This window comes from Nicotiana tomentosiformis, chromosome 1, assembly GCF_000390325.3.
Source record: "Nicotiana tomentosiformis chromosome 1, ASM39032v3, whole genome shotgun sequence".
NCBI classification, from domain to species: domain Eukaryota; kingdom Viridiplantae; phylum Streptophyta; class Magnoliopsida; order Solanales; family Solanaceae; genus Nicotiana; species Nicotiana tomentosiformis.
This window is the reverse complement of record NC_090812.1, coordinates 74,242,056-74,269,724: the sequence shown is the minus strand read 5'-3', so window position 1 is coordinate 74,269,724 and position 27,669 is coordinate 74,242,056. Positions and strand designations below refer to the sequence as shown.

Below are 27,669 nucleotides of genomic sequence, written 5' to 3'. Positions count from 1 at the left end.
GAGTATCCTCACCAAAAAGATCGATGAATCAGGCCAAAAGCAGCATGTACACATAGTTGACGCGACTAATGGGGCTTATGTACACCACGCATTAACCAATAATATGCATGCTCCTGGAGTGCGAAAAGTGACAACCAGCACTATTAGGAAGATATGAACTATGTGGCCAACTATGGAGGACAGAGGCAAGGTGGTCAGAATTTGGGGCAACAGAATCAGCAATATAGACCAGCATAACAGCAGTACAATAATAGCAGCAATCCTGGAACTATGCGACCACAGGGTCAAGTTGTGCCTTACCAAAGGTAACAAGGATACAACCAGTAAAATCAGCAGCTAGCTTATCAACAATCTCAACAACAGCAAATAGTGAGACAAGAAGATGGGTAGTCTGAAATTAAAGGAATGTTGCAACAACTGATTGGGTCCAATGGAAAAATGCAAGAGAGAGTGGACTCATATGAATCAACAATAAAAGGCATTGAGATTCAATTAGGACAGATTTCGATGGCTCTAAATAATCATCCCCAAGGGACGTTATCGGCTGATACGCAAGTTAATCCAATAGAGCAGGGCCCGAAACAGCTTATGGCAGTAAGTCTAAGAAATGGTAGAGATCTAGATCTTGAGCAAGAAATTGCTCGCGAAAGCCGACCAACTAAAACACTTGTGCCAGTACCCATTGAGGTAGATGATTCAACAAGGTTAACTGTGGTGACGGTACAACATGCACAAGAGGGCACAAGCAAAGAAAAAGAGGTTGCAAATGAGACTGAGGTAGCACAAGAAATGACAGTAGAAGCAGTGCCTGAGTAAGATAAAACTCAAATCACAGGAAGGAAGCGACCTCCAGCACCATTCCCAAATAGATTGGCCAAATATCAGAAGGATGAGCAGTATAAGAAATTCATGGAGATGTTAAAACAAATCCAGGTGAACATTCCATTGATTGACGCTTTGAGGGAGATGCCTGGGTATGCCAAAATGATGAAGGATTTAATGTCTCGCAAATTCAAATTCCAAGACCTGACCACTGTTACACTAACCCATACCTGTAGTGCAATAGTGACGAGACCCGTAGCTGAGAAGTTGTCAGACCCAAGAAGTTTCACAATCCGATGCACAATAAGCAGCTATGCTTTTGCTAAAGCATTGTGTGATTTGGGGTCAAACATAAACTTAATGCCATTGGCTATCTACAAAAGGTTAGGCATTGGAAAAGCAAGACCCACATCCATGTTACTACAGCTAGCCGACCGGACAGTGAAGAGGCCATCAGATATCCTTGATGATGTACTAGTGCAGGTTGGAAAGTTTGTGTTTCCAGCAGATATTGTCATTCTGGACTGCCGGGTTGACGAGGAGATTCCCATAATTTTGGGAAGACCATTCTTTGCCACTGGGAGAGCACTGATTGATTGTGAAACTAGAGAGCTAAAAATAAGATTGAATGATTAAGAGATCACATTCAATGTGCGGAAGTCTATGTGGCGACCAAGTGAATTTGCTAATTGCTCTATCATAGAAGCCGTGGATGTAATTTTGGAGGAGGAAGATGAGACTCTGAACTCTAAAGACTCTCTAGCAGTCTGTCTCACGAACTTAGAAGAAGTAAATGGAGAGGACTTAGCAGAGTGGGTGCTGGCTCTTGAAGGCCAAGGGTTCTAGAAAAGAGAGCTCGAAATTGAATCTTTTCACTTAGAAGAAAGAAAGACCCCTCTAGCTAAGCCATCGATCGAAGAGCCACCACAGTTGGAACTGAAGCCACTACCACCTCATCTCAGGTATGCTTTCTTGGGACCTAGCTCAACTTTACATGTTATTATCTAATCTGGTTTGTTAGATGTGCAGGAAGAACAACTTTTGCAGGTATTGATAGAGTGCAAAACTGCAAGTGGTTGGACCATTGCAGACATTAAGGGTATCAGCCCGGCCTTTTGTATGCATAAGATTTTACTAGAAGATGGCCACAAACCTTCCCGAGAACATCAAAGAAGGCTAAACCCCAGCATGAAAGAAGTTGTGAAAAAAGAGGTGATAAAGTGGTTAGATGCGGGGATCATCTTCCCCATCTCCGACAGCAACTGGATCAACCCAGTCCAATGTGTGCCAAAGAAAGGTTGAATAATTGTAATGCAAAATGAGATCAACGAGTTGATATCAATAAGAACAGTCACGGGATGGCGAATTTGTATGTACTACAGAAGATTGAAGAAGGCCACCCGAAAAGACCATTTTCTCTTGTCGTTCATTGATCAAATGCTAGATAGATTGGCTGGGAGGTCCCACTCCTGCTTTCTGGATGGATACTCGGGGTATAATTAGATCTCTATTTCCCCGGAAGATAGAGAGAAAATGTCATTCACTTGTTCATATGGCGTCTACGCTTTCCGGAGAATGTCGTTCGGCCTATGCACCCGCCACATTTCAAAGGTGCATGATAGCTATTTTCACAGATATAGTAGAAGACATAATGGAGGTCTTCATGGATGATTTCTCAGTGGTGGGAGACTCATTCGATGATTGTCTAAAGAATCTAAAAATAGTGCTCAAAAGATGTGTGGAGACTAATCTGGTGCTCAATTGGGAAAGTGCCACTTCATGGTACAAGAAGGTATAGTTTTTAGTGTCAAGTAAGGGCATTGAGGTGGATCGTGCAAAGGTTGATGTGATATAAAATATACCACCACCCACTTCCATCAAAGTAATAAGAAGTTTCCTTGGCCACGTCGGTTTCTACAGACGGTTTATAAAAGATTTCTCCAAAATTGCCAACCCTTTGCGTAAACTGCTTGAAAAAGATCACCCTTTTGTGTTTTCTGATGACTGCAGGGTAGCATTTGAGGATTTGAAGAATAAACTGGTGACTGCACCAATCATAGTGGCCCCCGACTGGGGGCAACCTTTTGAACTGATGTGCGATGCAAGCGACCATGCTGTGGGAGCAGTTCTTGGGTGGTGAAAAGATAAAGTCATGCATTCGATCTACTATGCAAGTAGAACCTTTAGAGGCGCCCAATTGAACTACACAATGACAGAGAAATAGATGCTAGTTGTGTTGTTCGCATTTGATAAATTCAGGTCATACCTGATAGGCCTAAGGGTAATTGTTTACACTGACCATGCTGTCCTCAGGTACCTAATTGAGAAAAAGGAGTCAAAGTCGCACCTAATTCGATGGGTGCTACTGCTACAAGAGTTCGACTTGGAAATCCGGGACCGAAAGGGAACAGAAAACCAAGTTGTTGATCATTTGTCAAGCTGATCATTTGTCCAGGCTTGAAGAAGCGGAAAAGAAGGTTAAGGTAGAGGAGATCATGGAGACTTTCCCAGATGAATAACTCTTAGCAACGAGCCTAGAGGCTACACCATGATATGCAGATATTACAAATTACCTAGCAAGCGGTATTGTTCCTTATGACTTGTCCTCTATGCAAAAGAATTTTTTTTTCGTGATTGTCGCATGTATTTCTGGGATGAACCATATTTGTTCAGGATTTGTCTTGATAACATGATCCGGAGATGCATTCCCGAGATAAATCAATCTTCTGTTTTGCAGGCATGTCATGCTTTACCGTATGGAGGACATTTTGGAGGTGTAACGACTAAAGTGTTGGAATCAGGTTTTTATTGGCCGACGTTGTTTAAAGATGCACATGTATGGGTGAAAAGTTGTGATGAGTGCCAACGGACGGGGAATATTTCCCGTCGACATGAGATGCCCATTAACCCAATTCAAGAGGTAGAAATATTCGATGTATGGGGAATCGACTTTATGAGACCATTTGTTAGCTCATATAATTACAAGTACATACAGCGGTGGACTATGTCTCGAAATGGGTAGAAGCCGTGGCACTTCCAACAAATGATGCAAAGGCAGTTATTGGTTTCCTGAGAAAGAACATCTTCACCCGATTTGGCACTCCAAGAGCTATTATCAGTGATGGAGGCACCTAATTCTGCAACCGAGCCTTTACAAAGCTGTTGGAGAAATATAGCGTTCGCCATAAAGTTGCTACTCCGTATCACCCACAAACAAGTGGGCAAGTCGAGGTGTCAAACAGAGAAATCAAGAGTGTTTTGACCAAAACTGTAAATGCTACTCGGACTGATTGGGCGAGAAAATTGGATGATGCGCTATGGGCTTACCGCACTGCATTCAAAACACCGATTGGTATGTCGCCGTATAAATTGGTGTTTGGAAAGGCATGTCACTTGCCGATGGAGTTAGAGCATAAAGCCTTCTGGGCATTACGACAATTAAATCTGGACGTGGAGGCCGCTGGAACAAAGAGAGTCACAGAGCTACATGAACTTGACGAGTTTTGTTACCATGCTTTTGAGAGTACAAGGCTATATAAGGAAAGAATGAAACTAGTGCATGACAAAAATATTCTTGAGCAAAATTTTTAGCCGGGAGACGTGGCACTATTATTCAATTCGAGATTGAGGTTGTTTCCGGGCAAATTGAAGTCAAGATGGTCAGGACCATTTCGTGTGCTAGAGATTCATCCCACCGGATCCGTAGAGATTTCTTCAGAATACGGCTCTCGCAAGTTCAGAGTCAATGGGCACAGGTTGAAACATTATTTGGGCATGGATGACACGAAAGTAGTGTCGGTGAATCATTTGCTAGAGCCACCAATGTTGAGCGAGCCTTATGTCGATTGCATGCGTCGTGCCGCGACGTTAAATCAGGCGTTTCATGGGTGGCAACCCGTTGTAATGTTGTAATTGTAGTTGATTTTTAGTGTAGTTAGAATTTTTCTTTTAGGTACTAACATGTTTGCAGGTAATTTCAGCAAGTCGTACAGTGCACTGCGCGTCGCCTGGTCCCCAGCGAGCTGGGCCAGGCGTTATGTCTCGCCTCGCGAGGTGTAAGGCGAGGGATAGAGCGGGGGGCATCTGGCGTTAGGTCTCGCGCCGCAAGCCCAAGAGCTCGCGTTGGAGCTCGCCTCGCAAGGGGTAAGGCGAGGCAGCAAACACGCGTCGCCAGGTAAGTATTATTTTCGGCTTATTTTAATTTTTTCCCTTATTTCTTTTAACCCCTCCCTTATAAACTTAACTTAAACGCCCAAACCCCACTGCTCACAAAACACACTCACGCAAGAACACTGCCAAACGCTCTTCCTCACAACCCCATTGAAGACAAGCAATCTTCTACTATTTCCTTCACTTGCAACAACAATTCAAAGGCAAATCCATCCTCTTAAACATCTAAGGTATGATTTCTATCTCCTTTTTTTGGCAATTTTGGGTTGGGTGAATGCATGCCATTGGACCCAATTTTTGGGGTTGTTCTTCATTGTCACAATGTGTTTGTGTGTCCCAACCCCATGAACCCCATAGGAATGGTGTTGCTATTGTGTGAACCAGTGGTAGTACGGAACTCCCAAGACGAGTTGGGAGGGTGAGGCAATCCCTCACCCCTACAAGCACTCCCATGGTACTAGTGCATGCTAAGTGTTTGGCATAATGCCTCAAAGGCATTCTTCATCCTCATTGGAGCCCGAGTCTCCAGGACTATAAGACCAGTGCTATGTAGTCGTGCACCACTTTAAAATTTTAAGTGTGGGGTGGCTCACTAGTAGCCCGATGCTTCCAAATTGGAGGAAGCACCCATGTGTCATTGCTTGATTCTCATACTAAGAAACGATGAGGTAAATTCTAAGTAACCTCAGAAATTATTGATAATCATGTGTTAAACTCTTAAGTGTGGGATGGCAAGACCATGTTTTGATATGTTGCAATGCAGCTTAAACTGATTCATGCTCACTTGTGTAGGTACGAATATGCCTCCAAGAAAAGACATTGGTAAAGGCAAAGCCACATCCACTGCTCCGTCTAAAGCTAAGGCTACCTCCGTACCTTTCCCAAAGAAGAGAAAAGGGGGGGGGGGGGGAAGCTACTTCCAGTCAAGGTGAAGGACTACAAGCCATGTCAGCTATAGCAGCCACTCATCCACAACCTCAAGTACATTGGGAGTTTGGACTCAAAAGCATACCCCCCACACACTAAGGATTGGTACATGCGCTGTAGGCCAAAACATGTACATCCAGAAGCTGCTATTCATGGGCGTCGCCTGCAAGACAAGTACCAAGCAATTTGGAGAGGCGTCAATGAGTTGGGGTTGAGTTATGTGTTCAAAAATACAGGGGATATAAATCTCAATTTGGTTCGGGAATTCTATGCCGGGTTTGATCCAAAAGATCCTGAACAGCTGGTGCCGATTCGTGGACGGTTGATAGATTTTTCAGTCACGACAATATGTAATTTCTTAGGTGCTCCGGATGTTCCTCAGGAGCCATTGGACTACTTCATCGCTCGTCCCACATATCGAGAGCTTAGACACACTCTTTGTGGTGTCAATTCTGTGGAAGCTTGGGTTTGGGACAAGAAAACAAATCGGCACAGGAAATTCCCCAAGAAGAAGATGAGGGCAGAGGCTGAAGTATGGCTGAAACTGATAAATACACAGCTCCTACCTTGCAATCATGAAACGTTTATTAGCCGTGAGAGGACGTGTGTGCTATATTTCCTCATGACAGGTCAGAGGGTGAATGTGGGTCATTTGATCCGCTACCATATGTCTCTAGTAAGTAAGAACTAGTAAGAGGATCGATCGAATACCATTTGAAAATCTGTTAACTCAGTTCTTGATACACGAAGAGGTTGAGGAGGAGCCAGCATTCGATCACATCATTGATCAGCCCCTAAGACTAATGGACATTACAAGTTTCCGGGTTAAGGAGGAGACTACTATGATTTCATTGACAGGTGTCGAGCGCAATGCTCGTGATGATAACTTTATGGCCCATTTATATGGGATGATGGATTTGCAGCTTCGGATCGGGGGACGGTCGGCCTATACAGAGGAAAGGGGCATATTGGGTGAGCGGTTCCCGCTCAATGCTCATGCTCAGCAGCTGGTTGGGATTGGTGATGCATACAGACTCCCAGATGATGAGGATGTCAACACCCATGAGCAGTCCGAGGCCGAGCCGGAGCAGTCAAATGATGATGAGGAGGAGGATAAGGAGGAGGAGAAAGCACAAGATGAGGAGTGGGCAACCTCAGTAGAGGAAGGCGATGACGTAGCTTAATCAGGGAGTTTTCCTACACTTTACTCATTTGTTTTCTTGTTTTGTCTATTTGTATATGCATTAAGGACATTGCATGAAATAAGTGTGGGGTAGTGGCTTGTAAATATTAGTCTTGTTTTAGTTATATCTTTTTAGTTAAGTTATTTTTTTTTAGTTAGGTTGTCTTAGCCTTTTTTAAAAAAAAATTGGACTCTTCCCGACGATGGATCTCTTAGACAGCTTTCTTGAGGGAATTAAGTCTAAAGAAAAAAAAACCAAAAAGATTTTATTGTAGGTAGTGTAGTAATTACCCATTGGTTTTTCTTTGGGCCGCGGTTCTTTTCCAAGGGTTTTTAGTTGAACCGAGTGTAGTTAGTTTTAATTGTTAGGAGTAGAAATCACTGGGCTAGGAATTGAATTGCAGCGATATCTTTTAACTTTGTTATACCTTGAGAATAGTGAGTACTCTAGTTGTGATGCTTAGGCTCAGTTTTTAACTCTAGTATAAGTACCTTAAATCGTAGATGCTTAAATTTTCTTAACTGCTTTAACTAGAGTGTTGCGATAAAACCAATCATGAGTGAGTTATGTGCCATGTGTGTGTGAGGTTTGTATGAATTCTGTGCATTGTAGTTGATGTCTAGAACTTGCCCCGTGTGTCTGCAAAGCGAAAAAGTAGTCTTGTTCAGTCTGGGAAGTGATATAAGTGTTTCTTTGTTGAGCCAGATATATATAGTTTACCCACCTAAATGTTATGTAACGTAGTTAAAACCACCTTGAGCCTATAATCCTGTTTATTTGGTAACCACATTACAAGCCTTACCCCTTTGTTTGAATCGACCATATATTTGAACCTTGTCACCTCTCATGAGCACTTGAATTGTGATGAATATGTAAAAGTTAAAGTGTGGGTGGTGGTTTGGCTTTTGAGTAGAACAAATGAAGTAAGGAGAAAGGTGCACCGTTTGAAAAAAAAAATGTCAACAAAAGCCACTTGAAGAAAAGAAGAATATATATATATATATATATATATATATATATATATATATATATATATATATATATATAAAATTCTTGATGGTGGTGGCTAGTGATATACTTGTGCTTAAAGAAGTATGGGGTACTATACTTGGATGTGAAGGTGAAATTTTGGTTTGACATAAGTATGGGCTTGAGTGTTAAAGTATATGTATTAAAGTACTTAAGGGAGGTGTAGTCACTCATATCCAAATGTATCCTACCCGACCCGCAACCTACATTACAACCAATTAAAGTCCTACTTGATCCTAGACTGAATGAGCTCGGTTAGTAGGGTATTACACTACGGGCAAGCCTATAGTGCATCATTTGTGGCATATGAATATTATTTCTGAGAGCGAGTGAATTTTTCCTAACTTGAGTTCCTACGTTTTTAAAATTCACTGTGTGTGGAACTAAGCTCTTTGTTGGGTGAGGGCACGTGATTCATAAAGGAAAGGTAATGTCATTGACCTCCATGTTAGAGTAAGTAAGTGAATTGTGAATAAGGCATAGTATTTGTGAGTCAAATCTTGAGGTGAGGATATTACACCTTTGTGCTTAGTCTATTTGAAAGATTCATGGTGTGATGAGTTAAGGGAATTGCTTAAAAAGGTCGTGTCTATAAGAATAGTTTGATTGCTCGAGGACGAGCAATGTTTAAGTGTGGGGTATTGATGTGTGGCTATAATTTAATATTTTAGTACATTAGTTACGCTGCATTTTATGTGCTTTAATGTTAAACTACACTTTATTTGCTTGTAATGGAGTCTATTTTATGTGTAGGTGAATTGGAGATAAAATTAGAGCAAAAGAAAGATTTAAATAATAAAGTGTGCTCGAAAACTATGGAAAGAAGAAAGAATGCATTAAGCAGTGAAAAGATGAAGAAGCTCACGAGGCGACCCTTTGATCTCGCGTGGAAGCTGGCGACGCGAGCCTCTGAGCTCGCATAGGAGCAGGCGTCGCGAAGGGTGAGGCGAGCTCGAGTTCGCGTGAGAGTTGGCGTCGCACAGTGTTAGGCGAGGTGCATCTCGCGTGGAGCCTCGCGAGGCATGGTCTGAGGCGCGCTTACTCCGGATTTTGAAGGCTTATTTCGTCTCCTGGTTTGACTGGGACTTGACCTATGTCATTTAGGTCTTTTCCTACACATATAAATAGACATAAAACACCACTTTTGAAGGAGTTTTGCGACCGGAGGCAAGAATAGCTCGTGGAATACGAGCTGGGAGATAGAATCATCAATTTCACATTCTTTCATCTTTACTTTGTAATTTATTTATGCAATATACGTGGGATATTGTTACTATGAGTATGAGTAGCTAAACTCCTAATCTAGGATTTTGATGGAACTTATTGAAAGATGATTTTCCTGTTACGTTGATATAGATTTGCCGTAGTATTTTCTCTATTTGTTCAACTACATTATTATCGTAGTTAGTTGAAAAGCTCTCAATCGACTATACCTATTTAATGTGTATTACTCGAAAGAGAGTGCATATTTAGGTAGTTGTTGAACAACATCACTCCTAACGTATATGAGGGATCAATACGGAGGGTTTAAAGATGGGATTAGGAATAATAAAAACTTGGTGCGATCCGAGTGAGCCGTACTTAGTGTCAGCTAGCGTAATTCGGAAGAATATGTCTAGTAAATTGTGGTAGTTACTCGGGAGAGAATTATGATACTTAGAGCGCTCATGATCGGTAGAGAAAACTTAGGCAAATTTATAGGAAAACATAGAGGAAAGGATTCCGACAATAGGGGAAATCATAATTCATAACCTTAGATCATTCCAATTCCTGTCTACAACATGTTCGTAGTTAGTTATTACTTAATGCATTTTCCTTACGTGATATTTAGTTAGTAAACATCCAACTTGTTATTTAAATATTTCTGAATTTTGATTGCGTGAATTTGTACGAGTCTAGTAGCTGTGTTTAATAGGTTAATTTTCTGTGGGATTCGATTCCGGACTTGTAAATCAGATTATATTTGCAACGACCGCTTAGTCTTTTTTATAAGGCATAGTTGGGTGTGATCAATGGCATAAAGTTGCTTTCTCACAAACAACTTGTTTGTTAAGGATTTGGATATGTATAGACTTTCTAGTCTTTTCCAAATACCACATGCACTATTTTCATCCCTGACATTATTGAGTACTTCATCGGATAAGTGTAGCCTGATTGCACTAGCCGCCTTCTTATCCATGTCTGCCCAATCCTCGGCTTTCATAGTTTTCGGTTTTTTTTTTTCATCTAGTGCAATGTCTAACCCTTATTGGATGAGTAGGTCCTTCATCCTTCTTTGACATATGGAGAAATTGTCATTACCGTTGAATCTGTTACTTCGTACTTTATTTCTGATATTTTTTTCATCACAGAGCAAAATTGACTGTAAATAATATTTTTGTGAATGAGCAGAACATGTGTTCTGATACCAGTTGTTGAAAAATTTATCCCCCACATAAATAATATTCACGGTATATGATTGTAATAAATGTGGATTACTAAATACAATAGCCAACAGTAATAATAAGAGAAACAAGGATACCGAGTTTTTACATGAAAAACCTTTCTGAATAAGGCAAAAATCACGCCCGAGAGGAGCAACTGATTTCACTATAGCAAGGATTTTACAATTTGTGGTACCGAGTAAAATACTCCAATACCACTATACACTCAAAGAAAATAACCCTTTTTTGATTTTCCACCTCACTACAAATCCCGCTCAAACTCTCAATATTTTTCCTTAAAGAGTATTTCGTTTCTTACTTTGTAAATCACTCTCTTTCTCTCCATTTTTTGTGTATCTTCAACTGAATTAGGAGCTATCTATTTACAGACGTCCAATACTCCTTGCTTGCATCATAGATGATATCATCATAATGTAAATGTCAAAGTTTCACCTTGTGAAAGCAATGAAAATCCGACAACACAAATCACATTTTATGTAGATTTGGCAGCATGGTACCTTATGTCAAAGGAAGTTCGTCTTCTTTTCACATTCATGGGATGAACCCCACACTTCCCCCTCCCCTTTCTGAGCCGAGGGTCTACCGAAAACAAACTCTCTGTCTTTTTAATGGCAGGATAAGGTATGTGTACACTTTAACCTTCCTATACTCCACATGTAGGACTATACTGGATATGTTATTTTTGTTATTAAGGAAAGAGGAAAAGAAAATGAGAATGGTGAGAATTGAACTCATATCAATACTGAGAGATTAATATCACTAGATAAGCCTTGATACGAATATTATTTTGATGTGTTTTATTAGTAGTTTCTTTTTTTCGTTTTATATTTTTTTTTCTTATCTCATTTAGGATTTATACTGTTTAAGTAATCATCATGCATTTATTAATATCTTTGCCAATAAATTCATAGGGTTGTGACAACAACTTTAAATAATTAGTATCTTTATAGTTCCTTCGTTACCCCCAATAGAAATCTTTACGTTGATAACAAAATTTTGGAGATTATCAATGTTTATTTTAGTATTTTAAGGAGATGGAATCATAATTTTAGAAGGGGGACATAGTACGATATCACATATAGTAAAGAACACTGTGCTAAGAAATAAGGGAAATACAGCGATCTGGAACTTTCTTATTTCTATTTTCTATTACAAAATATTAAAACCAGTAATAAATTTGTTCAGGCAAACAAACTCTTTTTGACAAAAGAATTGGGAATATAGACATGGAAAGTTGACTGAAATTCAGGGATTATTTAAAACAAAATTGATGGCTGTGGAATTCTTATTGTGGACCCAAGTGAGGACAAATCAAATGTGGTGACATCCAAACTTGTGGGAGAGATCTAAGCCTTCAATTTTCAATAAGATTATCTATCAAACCACTGAGTGCAACGTGTTTAAGTACTTTTTGTCCAAAATATTTTCTACGGCTGTATTAATTATTTTTTCCCGTGAGAAGAAGTACTATCACTCATGAAAAAATAAAGGTACAATTATAGTTTGTTTGGTAGGCGTGTTCCTCGTTAGATTTTGGTCGGTTTTCCAAACCAAACCAATCAAGTCGGTTTTTTATATATTGAAATCAAATCAATCAATTAAGTTGATTTTTTTATCGATTCGATTTTTTTCGATTTTTTAATTTTTTCGGTTGTTTATCGATTTTTTTTCTTTAATATGAGACATATACTACCAAACGCATATTTTGGTGACTACATTTTTAACGTAACACTATCAAACCAATTGCTCTTTGAGAAATCTATCATTTACCAAGATATATCGATAAAAATTGAATCAAATAGTGATAAATAATTTAAGTACTCAATTAAAAATTAATTATTTTTAACATGAAATAAATTCTTGTACTTCGCAAAAGAAAACTACCAATCAAACTAGAATGTAAAGACAAAGAATTAGATTATTATAATAGCAAAGAACTAGACTAAAAATACAAACGACTAATAAAAATATACATACATATACATATATATATATATATATATATATATATATATATATATATATATATATATATATATATATATATATATATGTATATGTATGTATAAATATAAATAGCTACTTTTATAGTCGGGTTGGTTCGTATTTTTTGTTTATTTTTTGATTAAAACCAAAACCAAATCAAATTTGATCGGTTTTTAAAATTCAAAATCAAAACCAAACCAAACCTAAAAAGTATCGTTTTTTTTTTTTTCCGATTTGGTTCGATTTTTTGGGTTTTTATGAACAACCCTATTTGGCCAAGCTTTTAGCCGGGCCAAGAGTATTATTTTTAAAACAAGGTCATTGGCCAAGTTTTTTAAAGTTAAAAATAATAATTTTGAGTAGAAGCAAAAACAAAAAAAAGTAGCTTCTCCGTATAAGTACTTTCTGAAATAAATACACTTAAAAATAGTTTTTAAAATCTTGGTCAAGCACTAATTGTCGTTCAAAAGTGCTTTTTAAGTTGATTAGCCAAACACAAATTGCTTCTCATCAAAAATACTTTTGAAAAAAAAGACATTCTCAAAATAAGCAGATTTTAGAAACTTGACCAAACAGAAAATTTAACGACCTCTAATGCATCCATTTCAATCTGCTAAGGCCAAAGGGGCAAATGTAAAGGTCGATAACAACAAAAGTATACTGTAAACATTAATTTCTATGAATCTTCATAATTTCATATAATTATTGCCTAATTCTTATTTCGGAAAAACAAGAATTTTTTAAATTTAATTTTGCACTTAATTTTAGTCAGCCAAATATAGACATTGGTGAATCACTGACTTCTCAAATTGAACCAAAAGTCCAAAACTTGAACGGATTTAAATCAATCAAATAAAGTTAATTAAGAAGTGAAGAAGAAAGAAAGAAGTGTAGAGAAATAACGGGAGGGAAGCGGAATATAATTTAGAATTTAATTAAATTTAGTAATAAATGTCCTAAAATAATCGGTGAATCGAAGGTTATTAGGGTTTTCATCGACGAGCCGGCAATCGCCGCAAGGATTCATCGTCATGGACCGGAGAGAGCCGGAGAAAACAGATGTCCTTCCTTCTACAGCTTTGGCATATCTTGATCGGAACTACTGGTGAGACCTTTCGCTTTCTCCTTTTATTACTCCTTTTAATCTTTGTTGCTCACTTTTTTATAGTCATTTTACAAAAAAAAAACACCATTTTAACTCTCAGGGACAAGAGGTTCGCTCAAGAGGAACACTACGAATGGTTCAAAGATTATTCTCATTTCCGTCACCTTCTTCAACAACACATTACACCCCATTCTTCTGTACATCTCTCTATCTCTCTATATATACCATTTATTACTTTTTTTTTTTTTTTTTTGTTGTTGTTGTTGTAAAAGTGGAACTTAGTTTTTAGGTGAGGTGACAGGTGTTGGAGCTAGGATGTGGAAATTCTCAGTTGAGTGAAGAGTTATATAGAGATGGGATTACTGAATTGACCTGCATTGATTTGTCCCCCATTGCAGTCGACAAGATGAAACAAAGATTGGTTAACAAGGGCTACAAAGGTATAAATACACTTTCTAGTTGTTCAAATTTTGTGCTATTGTTTGGTTTCCTTGATTTGACTTTCCTTTTGTTTTGATTCATTTTGCTCAATTGAAGTAAAAAAAATTTGTTAGCTAAAGTGGTTTGCAATGGATGATTCTTCCTATTAAGATTGAGGTCCCAGTTGGAGACCTAGGATCTCATTGCTTGCCCACTCTAGATAAATGTTTTATCAACGCAAAAGACAAATTTTACCAATAATAGCATATAGAAGCATGAGTTCCAACCCTTAGGTGCCTTGTTTGATAGAGTTACCATGTACCTGTTGTGGGAGGTAGCAAGTATCCCGTGAAATTAATGGAGGTGCGCGCAAGTTGGCCTTGTTTGATAGAGTTACCATGTACCTGTTGTGGGAGGTAGCAAGTATCCCGTGAAATTAATGGAGGTGCGCGCAAGTTGGCCGGGATACCACCGTTATCAATAAAAAAAATAGCATATAGAAGCTGGGATGGGGTTCTGCCGTTCTGAAGTAAATAGAATACTCTTCTTCTAGGAGAGAAAGAAGGAGCAAGAAGATGCTAAGAATCAGGTAGCTTTCAAAGTTGATGATAACTAATCTGTCACTGCTGCATTAGAGATGAGCTCGTCCAACCCTCTCCCCTTTCGGATCTTGACTCTAAGCAGCCCCCACATTCTGTCTAAAAAATCTTTTGCATCAAAGAACCTTTTATTGGTTGAGATAGTGTCTGCACAATCGTTACGCTTATGAAATGCTCTATGTGAAGTCAAAGACAGATTTTGGTATGGAACTTCAATGGCAGGCTTAGCCAATATTTTTCTAAGAGATTTGTGTTTTATCAGAATGTGTCTTTTTTATCATTCCGTCCTGAGTTTAAGGGCACTTTTGCCTATGAAAACTTAAATAAGACTATTCGCATTTGGTAATTGTATTGGGTGAAAGAATGCTAACACATAACAAGAGAAAGATGTCAGTATTAGGAATATGTTCCGACTAATTAAGGGTGTTGAGATGCTCCATTGTTGATGTTTTATGTTATCAATGCCAACAGAAATAAAAGTGCTGGAAGCTGATATGCTAGACCTGCCTTTTGAAGATGGATGTTTTGATGTGGTTATAGAGAAAGGAACAATGGTATTATTAGAAGTTTTATTTTGGATGTACTACCTAGTGCAGCAATGGCTGCCAATCATTTTCCTTTTCAGACGATCGGCTATTCATTTGTATGTTGAACTTCGTTATCAAAAATGTATGTTGTTGAACTTGAAGGATGTGTTGTTCGTGGACAGTGGTGACCCCTGGAATCCACACCATGCAACAGTGGAGAAGGTGATGAAGATGCTTCACGAAATTCACAGAGTTCTAAAACCTGAGGGAATATTTATATCTATCACATTCGGTCAGGTAGTAAGAACAGCTTTTGGTTTATCTTTTCATTTTTAAGTTGTAAATAGTAAGAGCAGCAACCAACACCTTATCTCTTTTTCTTCGCTCTTCTTAAATGGTTTGTCCTAATTCTATTGCTAAATGCTTCTAAATTGTTTCATTTTGCTTTTATTGGCCAGCCGCACTTCAGGCGCCGGTTCTTTAATCATCCTGAGTTCACCTGGTCTGTTGAGTGGAATACTTTTGGCGAAACATTCCACTATTTTCTCTACATCTTGAAAAAGGTAAGTCGCGAATCCAGAAAAATTGTCTTCACCCTACATGCTGTTGGCCAGTGTTCTATTCATTTTTCCTCAGAATATATCTTCCCGAGCACAACATGACCTGTAAAACCCTAGAGAAAATGCGGATTTTATAATGGTTTGATGCACCAAGTTAGAATGCTGAACATGAGAATTGAATTAATGCAGGGACAAAGATCATCAGAGAGCGAGGAGTGCGGGGAAAAGACTCGTATCCCATCAATATCTCTATACCATGATGAATTAGAGGGTGAAGACTATTTATTCAGAACCAACATTGATGAGATGTAAAGCCAGAAGTAAAACGTATACAGCGGCTCCTTTTTGCAACTTATGTTATTGTTTATTACTTTTGTTATAGTACTGAAATGTTACAAAAATTGTCTAGTCTTTCGACCAGTATGATCTTTAATTGATTATCATTTTTTGTTTTTTTTTGGAATTTGGGGTGTTACTACATTTCGAAAATTCATCTGGGCAAATTAGTTATTCGCAGTTCACAACACCAGAAATAAAACCCTGTAAGTCCTCTCATGGAATTTCTGTTACCGTTGTCAAAATTGGGGTTAACTTGGTCCTTGCTTTATTATTGAGATATCTTTCTTGCGAAATTATTATCAAATTGTTCTTTTTCGTGGTCCACTCCGTTGCTATGTGATAGATAATTCTAATATATTTTCTTTCCCCATATATACATAATTATTACTACTATTTTTGAGTTTCTTTTGAGAAAAAAGAAAACCATTTCATTGAATTTTGTCGAATGAAATGTGCAACAACGCAACTAAATAAGATAAAAGGAACCAACATTTCTTCTCTAGGGACTAATATAAATGGAAAAAACCCGCAGCAGTAACAAGTTGTTACATCTATTTACTAAAAGTAGGGGTGTACATGGATCGGGTTGATTCGATTTTTATCAAAATCAAACCAAACCCATTATATCGGTTTGAATTGGTTCGGTTTTGTCGGATTTTTCGAGTTTTCGGGTTTTTTGTTACTTAAATATTATTTCAATCTTACTTTGTTAAATATTTGATAAGTAATTATATATTTAGTAAAAATATAAAAAATTAACAAACATACTATCGATTAAAATATTCTTATGGGAGAATTCTATTAGTAACATATAATAATTATTTTTTTAGTCTTCTGACAATAGTTTTTTGTTGATGTACACTTTCAGGTTACCAATTTTTTCGTTGATGTACACTTTCAGGTTAACTGAATCTAGTAATTAAATATAAAAATCAATATGATACCTAAATATTAATAATCACTTCACATTCGAAAAAGATATAAGACTTTAATAAATCTTAACATATGTTATGAATATGGAAGAACAAAGAGATAAAAGGCATTTTCTGTAACACTTAATAAGAAAGTGATCATATAACCCATTATTTAAGGTCAATAAATATGGAACACTTCATATTCTATTAAAATTTATATCCCGCAAGAGAATCCCAAATATTTTAAGATATTTTTTAAAGAAAATTCTATATAAAATCTTAAAGTATACATAAAAATTCTATATTTATATGTCGGGTTGGTTCAGATTTTTTACTCAATACCAAATCAAATCAAACCAAATCAAGTCGGGTTTTTAATCGGTTTGGTTTGTTATCTAGTAGATTCTGAACAATCAATATTACAGTTCCATAAGGTAAGCAGTCTTACATTTTAATGGTGAACGTTCTTCAGCTTAATCACTCTTTTTTTTTTTCTTTTAAAAAATCATCTAAATAACTTTAGCAATGTGATTTCAGAATAAATCTATATTCATATCACGAGTAAATTTTATGGGTGGTCACTCAACTTTGTGTTTATTACCCAAAAATCACTTTTTTTTCTTTTGTTACACAAAAATTATTTATCTATTCTCTAGTTACCACAATAATCACTTTGACCAGATTTTACAAATCTTTGACCTGAAAAGTCTATTATGCCATTGATATAATAAATCATCCGATTTATGTAATACCTTCTATATTATATGCTATATAATATACTTTTACCCAGGTATTTTACTTATAATTAAAATAACTTGATATTATTTTACTTATTTTTTTATAATATATTCGAACATTTAGTTTTTTCTTAACGATAATTTTTAAGTTATATAAGTAGCATTATTAAATTTGTTAGTAAATATTACAGTGAACAAATCTCAAGTCCACGTTCTTAACCATGCTTAATGAAATATTTGTAATGATCAGCCACGCCATATTCATTAATCCAATAAATAAAATACCCATATTTAGCACAATGACACATCAAATTAACACTTTTAAATAAATAATATTAACAGATAAAGCTTTAAATATCTTAATATTAAATACAAATATCTTCGAAACTTTTTTAAAAATTTGTATTGACTAAAAAAAAACTATCATTTGTTAAACAAATCTGTTTGTTATTATTTCAAATAAATATTAAAAATAAATATTTTTTTATGGTTTTTATATTTAAAATATGTTCATGTTTAAATATGATTAAACAAATTAAGTGCCGTGAAAAAATTAAATGTATGAATATATTATAAAATAATTTAAAGTTATTTTAATTATAAGTAAAATACCTAGTTAAAAATATATTATATAATATATAATATAAAAGGTATTATATAAATGAGAGGATATATAATGTCAATGGCATAATAAACTTTTCAAGTAAAAGTATTATAAAATTTGGTAAAGATGACTTTTGTGATAAACATAGCAAAGTAAAATAATTTTTGTGTAACAAAAGAAAGAAAAGTGACTTTTAGGTAATGAACACAAAGTTGAATAATTTTTACGTAACAAAAAGAAGAAAAGTGACATTTGCGTAATGAACACAAAGTTGAATAAACATCTATAAAATTTACTCTTCATATCACATGGCCTGTTTATTTATTAAAAAAAAACTTACAGAGAATTTTGTTCATAACATTTAGCATAAGGTACATGTCATATTCGTTGCATTAATTAAGGTGAGATTTAAGCTCTCTCACCTATTATGTTGAGAGACTCTTAGGGGTGCTACTACTAAATTGTAAGTAAGGTTTTGTGGAATTTTTATCGTAAAGCTAATTAATGAACCTACTATTTGCAGACACATAATGGATAAGGAATACAATTAATTAGTTAGTTACTATTTGACTAATTGATCCAGATAGGGAAATTGACAAACCTTTCAACATCAAAACACGTCGTTCCGACAAAATCTTCCCGTTGAAGCCTCCTTAACGGCGTCGTATAGCTTTCATGAATTCCCCACCCCAACTCGGATTCCCAGCCTCAGCTCCCCAGAAGCTAAAAATAAGTAAAGCACAAAGTCTCACCTTCAGTGTAGAAAAATTAAACTATTTCTATGCAAAAACACACACACACACACACATAATATTTCTATTTATCTCCTCTCGACGAAAAGAGGAAACGATTTCCTAATTAACCTCCGATGTTAATCTGATCGGAGCGCTAGAATTCTCACTTCGATCCACCGATTTCTTGATTCATACATTCTTCAAATTTCCTTTTTTTGTTTTGTTTTTTGGTATTTAATCTGCGCAGAGGCGAAAAGTGAATGGAGGATTACCTGAGCGGCGATGAAGATATATATTCTTCTGATCAAGAAGAAGGACTCGAGAATGAGGAGTCTGATTCCCGGTGGGCCTCTTCTACAGGAAATTCCTGCAAGGTGCTTTAAAATCCCTGGAATTTTTGCTTATGTCTAAAATTCTAGTTTACCCGTTTCGCTCCTCGTGTTATAAAACCTTCAATTTTGATGATCATCTATGTGATAGGAGTAATAATTAATAATTTCATACATTTTGATTTTAGGCTATTAAGTAGTACTACTTAGTTTTAGTTCTTTAATTTATTTGAGATTGAGAAGTAGTTGATTGATCCATTGATTGAAGTCTTAGTGTGTTTACAAACATTTTCTTTATAGGTTTTCGCGATTTTGTAAATTTCTTTATCTAAAATGGGATTAAAAAAGGTTTTTTTTGAAGGGTTAATAGCTAAAATATAGTCTAAGTACAACACAAGATAATATTAATATAACGTATTTCCTACATAAAGAGACCAAATACATACATTTTAAATAATTGAATGTTAGATGTGTCGGTGTCAAATATCACAACATCAACAACAACAACATACCAGTGTAGTCCCACAAGTGAGGTCTGGGGAGCGTAGAGTGTACGCAGAAACTCCTGCCTTTTTGGAGGCTATTTCTGGAAGACCCTCAGCTTAGTAAGGGGAGAGGGGAGGGGCAATAACAAGCAAATCGATCTGACAACCAAAGCAAAAAATACAAAACTAGCAAAAGGTAATGCAATCAGAAAACCAAAACACAAGACAACATCAAGTATTCTTGTAACAGAAGACTAGGGTACGAAAAAAAACACGGAAGACACCAAGTGGTGTATCAAAGCTACTGCTACAAACAAGGACAACACTCGACCACCTAACCCTTTACCTTAATTCTCAACCTCAACACCTTCTTATCGATGGTCATGTCCTCAGTGAGCTCGAGCAATGCCATATTTTGCCTAATCATCGCTCCCCAATACTTTTTCGGCCTGCCTCTACCTCTCCGTTGGCCCTCCCATGTTAGCCTCTCACACCTCCTCCTCACCGGAGTATCAGTGCCTCTTCTTATGCCCGAACCATCTAAGTCTCGCCTCCCGCATCTTGTCCTCCACAAGGGCTACACCCACCTTGTCGCGAATAACTTTATTTCTAATTTCATCTAACCTGGTATGCTCGCACATCCACCTCAACATCCTCATCTCCGCCACCTTCATCTTCTGGACATGGGATGGCTTGACCGGTCACACAAAACACCGGAAGCGAGCCTCCATTTTATCCATCCCGCCCCAATACGGTGTGTGACATCCTCGTCAATCTCCTCATTCCCTCGTATAATAGACCCAAGGTACTTGAAACTTTCTCTCTTAGGAATGACTTGTGAATCAAGCCTCACGTCTTCGACCTCTTCTTGAGTCGCGCCACTGAACTTGCACTCCAAGTATTCTGTTTTGGTCCTGCTCTACTTGAAACCTTTAGACTCCAAAGTCTGTCTCCAAACCTCTAACATCTCGTTGACACCACAACGCGTCTCATCAATCAGTACAATGTCATCTGCAAACAGCATGTACCACGATACCTCCCCTTGAATGTGACACGTCAGCGCATCGATCGCCGGGGCAAACAGAAATGGGCTGAGGATTGACCCCTAATGCAGCCCCATCACAACCGGGAAGTGATCCGAGTCCCCCTCTCACTGTTCTCACCCGAATCTTAGCACCCTCACACATTCCTGAATAGTCTTAATGTATGCAACATGAACGCCTCTAGCCTCCAAACATCTCCACAACACCTCACTCGACACTTTATCGTAAGCCTTCTCTAAGTCGATGAACACCGTATGTAAATCCCTCTTCCCCTTTCTATACTGCTCCATCAACCTCCTAACAAGGTGAATAACTTCTGTAGTCGAACGCCCCGGCATAAATCTGAATTGGTTCTCTGAAATAGACACAATCTTCCTCACCCTCAGCTCCACCACCCTCTCCCAAACTTTCATAGTATGGCTCAGTAGCTTGATACCCCGATAGTTGTTGCAATTTTGGATATCCCCCTTGTTCTTATACAATGGGATCATCGTATCCCGTCTCCATTCCTCGGGCATGTTCTTCGTCCTAAAAATAACATTGAATAGCCCAGTTAGCCATTCCAAACCCGCCTTACCCATGCTCTTCCAGAATTCCACCGGAATTTCGTCCGGCCCGGTCGCTCTCCCCCTGCTCATCTTACACATAGCCCCCTCTACCTCCGCAACTTTAATCCGCCTGCAATACCCAAAGTCCCGACGACTCTCGGAGTTTTCTAAGTCCCCCAACACAATGTTCCTATCCCCCTGATCATCATTCAGGAGTTTATGGAGGTATACCTGCCATCTCTATCTAATCAGAACCTCGTCCAACAACACTCTACCTTCCTCATCCTTGATGCACTTCAATTGGTCCAGGTCACGGGCCTTCCTCTCTCGCACCTTGGCTAACCTGTACAGAAACGGTGTCAAATATCACAATGACCAAAATCAGAATTTATTAATCACCTAGGGACCAAAAGTGCTATTCCTTCTTTGAAATTACTGCTTCAAGTTAGGTTCTTTTCTATGGATTTCAATTGGATGATGTGCCATTGTTTGTTGCCCCCCTTTTTTCTCTCTCTCTTTATTGGTTTTATCTGACAATATGCTGTTTGTTTTACAGGTAATCACAAGGGAGTCTCTCTTGGTGGCACAGGTAGGAAGACTTGAAAAGTTCTTTTTTTGGCACTTGACGTGTGTTTGCTTTGCGTTAGATGTTTAAACACGGATATCTGAGGTGTTTTTACATATTTGCTAGAGGGAGGAGTTGCGGAGAGTGATGGACTTGCTCTCACTAAGAGAACACCATGCGAGATCCTTGCTTATTCACTACCGTTGGGATCTCGAGAGGTTGTTTGCGGTTCTTGTAGAAAAGGGAAAAGCTTGCTTATTTGCTGAAGCAGGGGTAACTGTGCTTGAAGAAGTTGATTTTGGATCATCTGTGTCTTCTTCTTCGACTGTGATGTGCAATATATGCATAGAAGAGGTAGCGGGGAGTGATGTCACAAAAATGGACTGTGGTCACTGCTTCTGCAATGAATGTGAGAACTAATTCTTTGAGTAGAGCCAGTGCTTCGTTATTGATTCCATCAGAATTCTTTCTACCTTTTATGATCATCTTGTTAATCTTGAATGTTTGGCCTTCCAGTTCTGTAATTAGCATACAATTGTACAATTTGTTTCGAATGTTTTTAAGATTTTGCATGTTCTTGTTTCTATGTCAAAGGGTGTGCTTTTTTATTTTCAAATGGTCTCTACATTTGTATTTTTTGAAACCTGTCAAATTAAAGTGGTTCCAGGCTTCTCTTTTTTGTTTCACATGCTAGTCAAATTGTGAATTTTGCTGCTACTTATTTTCATTTTTATGCTGGAAATAAGCTAATTCTTGTTTGTTTGTTTAGGTTGGACAGAGCATTTCATTGTGAAAATAAAGGAGGGGCAGAGTAAGAGAATAAGGTGCATGGCTCATAAATGCTTTGCAATTTGTGATGAAGCCGTTATCAGAAAGCTCGTTAGTAAAAGGCATCCGGATTTGGCAGAGAAATTTGATCGGTTTCTCCTTGAATCATACATTGAGGACAATAAAATGGTGAAATGGTGTCCAAGTATCCCTCACTGTGGGAATGCTATACGGCTAGAGACTGATGATCTTTGTGAAGTAGAATGTTCATGTGGTTTACAGTTCTGTTTCAGTTGCTTATCAGAAGCACATTCACCTTGTTCTTGCTTGATGTGGGAACTTTGGACCAAGAAGTGCCGAGATGAATCAGAGACAGTTAATTGGATTACAGTTCACACTAAGCCTTGTCCAAAGTGTCACAAACCCGTTGAGAAGAATGGAGGTTGCAACCTAGTTAGCTGCATTTGTGGGCAAGCATTTTGGTGAGTTTACTCTTGATGTCTGTTTGTGCCTAGATTTCTCGCAACTTAAAGCTGATTCTGATGTTATTGATGAACGAACACTCTGGATACATATCAGCACTGTCGGCCCATTTGCAGAGAACATGACTTCATGGTGCACCTATTGTTTTACCTTATTCTGTTAGCAGCCTCTAGTAATTTGAAAAGTCCTGAAAGATTGAGGCTCCTTTTGTAATTTTAGGATCAGGACCGGACTTGATCCAATACTTTTTTTATTACTGAGAAATCCTCGAAGCGAGTGGTGCACAATGGTCCCACCAGCCTCTCGTCCACTTAAATGTCTGGATTTTTGCGTTCTTACCACTAGACCAAAGTCCTCGGGCCATCCTATACTATTTTGATCTAGTTTGGAGTTAACATAGATCTAGTTTAATTTAAGCGGTTTTGATCTTTGTTTGGAAAAACTTGGATTCCTAGGACTTGCTAACTTGTCTTTTTAAGGTTCTTTTTTCTATATAGTAAATAATTTTATTGATCATAGTGTCAGTGCTATGAATCTGTCTATTTGGGTGTCTATGTAAGACATGACTAAACCATCTCAAGCGACCTTATCTCATTCCTCCGCATGTTTCTACTTGCATTTTCTGTCATATGTGTTCATTTTTAATCTTGTCTAATCTTGAATGGGCTGCACATATATGTTAGTGTTCGCATTGCTACGGCATTTATCTTATTGATATGGTTTGATTTACATGCCAATATTGGCTCTTATTTGCATTTTTGGTCTTATAAGTATTACTTAGGACTTGCTTTACACGTTGGTAGGTATTCTACTATCGCATAATACTTCCTTAGCACCTTTCAGTTCAAACATCTTATTTTAATTGCACACATTACATCTTCATCTATCATGATATTCTTCTAAAAGTCTGAGTTTAAATATCTTATTGTCTGCATTTTAGGCATTAAAACCTTGTCTAATCTCACTTCAATTTTATTTTTGTTATACTCTAAACTTACAGTGCATATATTTTGTCTTACTTTTAGTGTGTTCAGTTATATAGTTGTCTTTACATGGACTGTGTAACGGCTTCCAAAGGGGTTATGAATGTTTTACCCTACTCCACTTCACCTTAAGGTTTTGAGTTGGATGCTCAAATTCTCTTACCTGGTACCAGAGTTAACCTTTAGGAAGCCTATTCTCACTCTCATAAGTTTGCATTGAAGTCTTTATGAATCTCAAATTGGACATTCCATTTGTTCTATAAGTTGAAATAGTAGCTACAACATTTAACTCGAGCCATATGATATAATTCTTGCTGCTTCGTTCTCTTTAGTGTTGTTTGACATTACTTACACTAGCACTGAAGGAAATTGCCTTCCCAGTTTAGTTGGTTGATCTTGTATTATGTTTTCTCGTTTTCTTTAGTTGGCTATGTGGTGGAGCTACTGGCCGAGATCATACTTGGTCGCATATCACTGGTCACAGTTGTGGTCGTTATAAGGAAGATCAGGAGAAGAAAGCTGAACGTGCTAAGCGTGATCTTTATCGCTACATGCATTATCACAATCGTTATAAAGCTCATACAGATTCTTCTACACAGGAGTCTCGTCTGAGGGATACTATAAAAGAAAAGGTGGCAATTTTGGAAGCAAAGGAGTCAATAGTGAAAGATTTTAGTTGGATTACAAATGGACTTTACAGGCTTTCCAGATCAAGACGGGCTCTCTCGTTTTCATACCCATTTGCGTATTATATGTTTGGTGATGACTTATTTAAGGATGAAATGACAAAAGAAGAAAAGGAAATAAAGCAGCATTTATTTGAGGACCAGCAGCAGCAGCTTGAGGCAAATATTGAAAAGCTATCAAAAGCTTTTGAGGATCCATTTGATGATTTCAAAGCGGAAGAGATTACGGAAATGAGGATGCAAGTTATAAATCTCTCTGTGGTAACTGATACATTATGTAAGAAGATGTAAGTAGGCATCTTGGTATCATAATTTATTGTTAGTTTTAGTGAGAAACTGATGGTAGTGCTGATATGCAGGTATGAATGCATCGAGACTGATTTATTGGGACCTCTAAAGTTCAGTTGTGCAAATATAGCTCCATACAAGTCAAAGGGCATTGAGAGAGCAACAGAGCTTAATGGAGGACAGAGCACCAAAGCAAACAACAATATTACATGTCAAAAAGCTCATGACCAGACAAATGGTGAATTTTCCATCCTCTCTCATGCCTGAGTACCTATGTAGATCAGTCATCTCTGCCTACTGGGGAGTGGTAGTTTATTGTGTCCACCTCTTCTTCAAATTTCTGATTGCTTTTGCAAGTGATACAAGTAGTTTACATTATCTCATAGTTACCTCATCAGATTTAGTCCCAAAAAAAAGTGTTACCACATCATAGGACAGTAGTGTGTTTTAACTTGCTTGGGAAGACGTACTTGAAGTGTTTTAGACATGCTGTTGGTTGTTTGGGAAGGTGGTACTTTAAGTATTTTAGGCATGCAGCATGCTATTATTCAATAATACTTTGCATCAACATCATCTTCATCGTCACTCAGTTGAGCAAAGTGTTTATGGAGAGTGGTCCTCGGTGAACTAGTTAATCCCAAGATAAGCAGTGAATAACGGATAGCAGAAAAATGGGTAAGGAGATCGTCAAAGGGAAAGCAGGTTACCTTTCTTTAGTTGTCATCTTAGAGAGGGTGACATTCTATGCTGTTGCTGTTTAAGGCAGTGGGTGCTAGTTGGAGTGGTGAGAAAATTGGAGAAATGGAAAAGTGGCCTTAATCTCAAGCCAATGTCGCTGAAGCAACTAATGAGAAATTAGCATGTCTAATTAAAAGAAATGTCGTGATTGGAAGTTGCCCAAACTTTTATATTTCTCTTGAAGAGGGAGAAAGGTAATGGTTGAAGATCCTATCACCAGGAACTAAACTTATGAGAACTGTCACTAGTGATAATGTCTTGTTCATTTTATGTGATGAATTTGTTAAGTACTTATTAGGCAAGAGCTAAATCATAATATGCAGTTTTGCAAAATGATTCACTGTTCTAGTAACTTAATTGGTTAGTGGTAATTATAGTGGTTTATCCAATTTCTAAACAAGTTTAGTGGTTCTATTGCAATTTCATCCCACCAGTTTAGGCATCTGAGTTCAATAATATAATTCTGAACTGTTAGTGTCGAAAACTCTCTTGTTAGTTCATCCTTATAGTCGCCCACATTGAAATTAGCTCATGCACTAATTAGTCTAACTTTTGTTAATCTCATAAACAAATTTGTCTTTTACCTTCAAGAACTATTTACTTTCTTATCCGTGTACAGAAAGTATCTTCATCAGTTGTTTGTTACAAAAAAAAACACTTAAACTGGTTTAAAGTTTTTGCCATACAACTCTATCTCCACACAATAACAGTCACTGTCACCATGCAAGCAGTTTTGACCTTTCATTAAAGAGCTTTGTGATGGTTATTGATGGCTGTTTTATTCAATTAAATCTTACTCATAATTCAATCTTATGCTGCTATTATGTCGATCATCAATGCAATACAAATTTTCCTAAGACATGCTTGTCTAGGTTCCCATTTTCCCACTTATTCTCTTTTGCAGTATATGTCTCCCCTCTTAACCTCTTTTTCTTTTTCTTTTTTGGGAGGGGGGGGGGGGGAGGGTTGGGATGTACAGTTTATTTCTTGTGTTGTAATGTAGGTTGTGAATTATAACCAGAAAAAGAGTTATTTGAAGTTGTAGTGCTTGTACATCTTGCAGGAGGTTCCATAGAATTGGTTCAGCCATCAGGTTCTGGGACTTCAGATGACAGTGGATGCTCTTCAAGGAAGCGTCGAAGAATAGAGAATTCAGGTGGTGGTTTTTTCGATCTAAACTTGCCTGCCGAGCTCATTGATAGGAACTAACCCTATTGAGTTGCTGATTATTTTAAAATAAGTGTACAGCTCTTTAAAAAAAAAAGAAGAAAGCTACTCTCAGAGATTTGAAATGATAGTTCAGTGGATGATGCATTTCACTGCGTCATCCTATTTTGTTCTTGAAATTTTTTGAGCCCTGTAAGAGGATAAGAATTACCTTATAAAGTCCTTAGTTTTGGCTAAGATTTCAAGTGTATAGCCTTTATTTGGCTTGTTTTGGGTAGATAGTTTGATTATTGTTTTGGGTAGAAATTTCCATCCCCTCCTGTCAGTTCCTCTCGTTGTGCACTTTCCAGAATGGGCAGTGCTCCCGTGGGACTTTTGGCTTCATATCCATAATGGGAAATTTTTTTTGGTGAAATTTCTACATCGTGATCGTGTTGTTTACTGTTTAGTTTTATCTCGTCATTGGACATTTTCTTATTTATACT

The 27,669-nt window shown here is 37.5% G+C and overlaps 3 protein-coding genes and 1 long non-coding RNA gene across 4 annotated transcripts; all 4 read left to right on the top strand.

The window, feature by feature from the left end:
- The first annotated feature begins 1,485 nt into the window (after positions 1-1,485).
- LOC138906883 (uncharacterized) lies at positions 1,486-3,341 on the top strand. Its single transcript, XM_070196565.1, has 6 exons — positions 1,486-1,638; positions 1,852-2,034; positions 2,267-2,604; positions 2,833-2,958; positions 3,082-3,135; positions 3,278-3,341. The coding sequence occupies exons 1-6, from the start codon at positions 1,486-1,488 to the stop codon at positions 3,339-3,341; spliced, it is 918 nt and encodes a 305-aa protein (XP_070052666.1).
- A 10,075-nt stretch (positions 3,342-13,416) lies between these two features.
- LOC104099677 (uncharacterized) lies at positions 13,417-16,236 on the top strand. The gene is made up of 7 exons (XM_009606734.4): positions 13,417-13,667; positions 13,768-13,864; positions 13,969-14,107; positions 15,158-15,240; positions 15,376-15,510; positions 15,672-15,776; positions 15,963-16,236. The coding sequence occupies exons 1-7, from the start codon at positions 13,594-13,596 to the stop codon at positions 16,083-16,085; spliced, it is 756 nt and encodes a 251-aa protein (XP_009605029.1). The 5' UTR covers positions 13,417-13,593; the 3' UTR covers positions 16,086-16,236.
- On the top strand, positions 14,114-14,749 carry LOC104099676 (uncharacterized). Its single transcript, XR_687064.2, has 2 exons — positions 14,114-14,450; positions 14,533-14,749. It is a non-coding gene; the product is annotated as an uncharacterized lncRNA (long non-coding RNA).
- Positions 16,237-19,016: 2,780 nt separating the features above from the next.
- On the top strand, positions 19,017-27,421 carry LOC104099678 (probable E3 ubiquitin-protein ligase ARI2). The gene is made up of 7 exons (XM_009606735.4): positions 19,017-19,475; positions 22,063-22,095; positions 22,198-22,480; positions 22,841-23,321; positions 24,730-25,278; positions 25,351-25,517; positions 27,081-27,421. Exons 1-7 carry the CDS (start codon positions 19,362-19,364, stop codon positions 27,224-27,226), a joined length of 1,773 nt encoding a protein of 590 aa, XP_009605030.1. The 5' UTR covers positions 19,017-19,361; the 3' UTR covers positions 27,227-27,421.
- Positions 27,422-27,669: the final 248 nt, after the last annotated feature.

Excerpts from the sequence above, each read along its gene's own strand:
- LOC138906883 (XM_070196565.1), top strand. The coding sequence starts at position 1,486 with ATGTGGCGACCAAGTGAATTTGCTAATTGCTCTATCATAGAAGCCGTG. Across the intron at positions 2,605-2,832 it reads TGGGAAAGTGCCACTTCATG|GGTAGCATTTGAGGATTTGA; the intron begins GTACAAGAAGGT and ends TGATGACTGCAG. Across the intron at positions 2,959-3,081 it reads GTGGGAGCAGTTCTTGGGTG|GTCATACCTGATAGGCCTAA; the intron begins GTGAAAAGATAA and ends TGATAAATTCAG.
- LOC104099678 (XM_009606735.4), top strand. The coding sequence starts at position 19,362 with ATGGAGGATTACCTGAGCGGCGATGAAGATATATATTCTTCTGATCAA. Across the intron at positions 22,481-22,840 it reads TCACTGCTTCTGCAATGAAT|GTTGGACAGAGCATTTCATT; the intron begins GTGAGAACTAAT and ends TTGTTTGTTTAG. Across the intron at positions 25,279-25,350 it reads GATACATTATGTAAGAAGAT|GTATGAATGCATCGAGACTG; the intron begins GTAAGTAGGCAT and ends GCTGATATGCAG.
- LOC104099677 (XM_009606734.4), top strand. The coding sequence starts at position 13,594 with ATGGACCGGAGAGAGCCGGAGAAAACAGATGTCCTTCCTTCTACAGCT. Across the intron at positions 13,668-13,767 it reads TATCTTGATCGGAACTACTG|GGACAAGAGGTTCGCTCAAG; the intron begins GTGAGACCTTTC and ends TTTAACTCTCAG. Across the intron at positions 15,511-15,671 it reads TATCTATCACATTCGGTCAG|CCGCACTTCAGGCGCCGGTT; the intron begins GTAGTAAGAACA and ends TTTATTGGCCAG.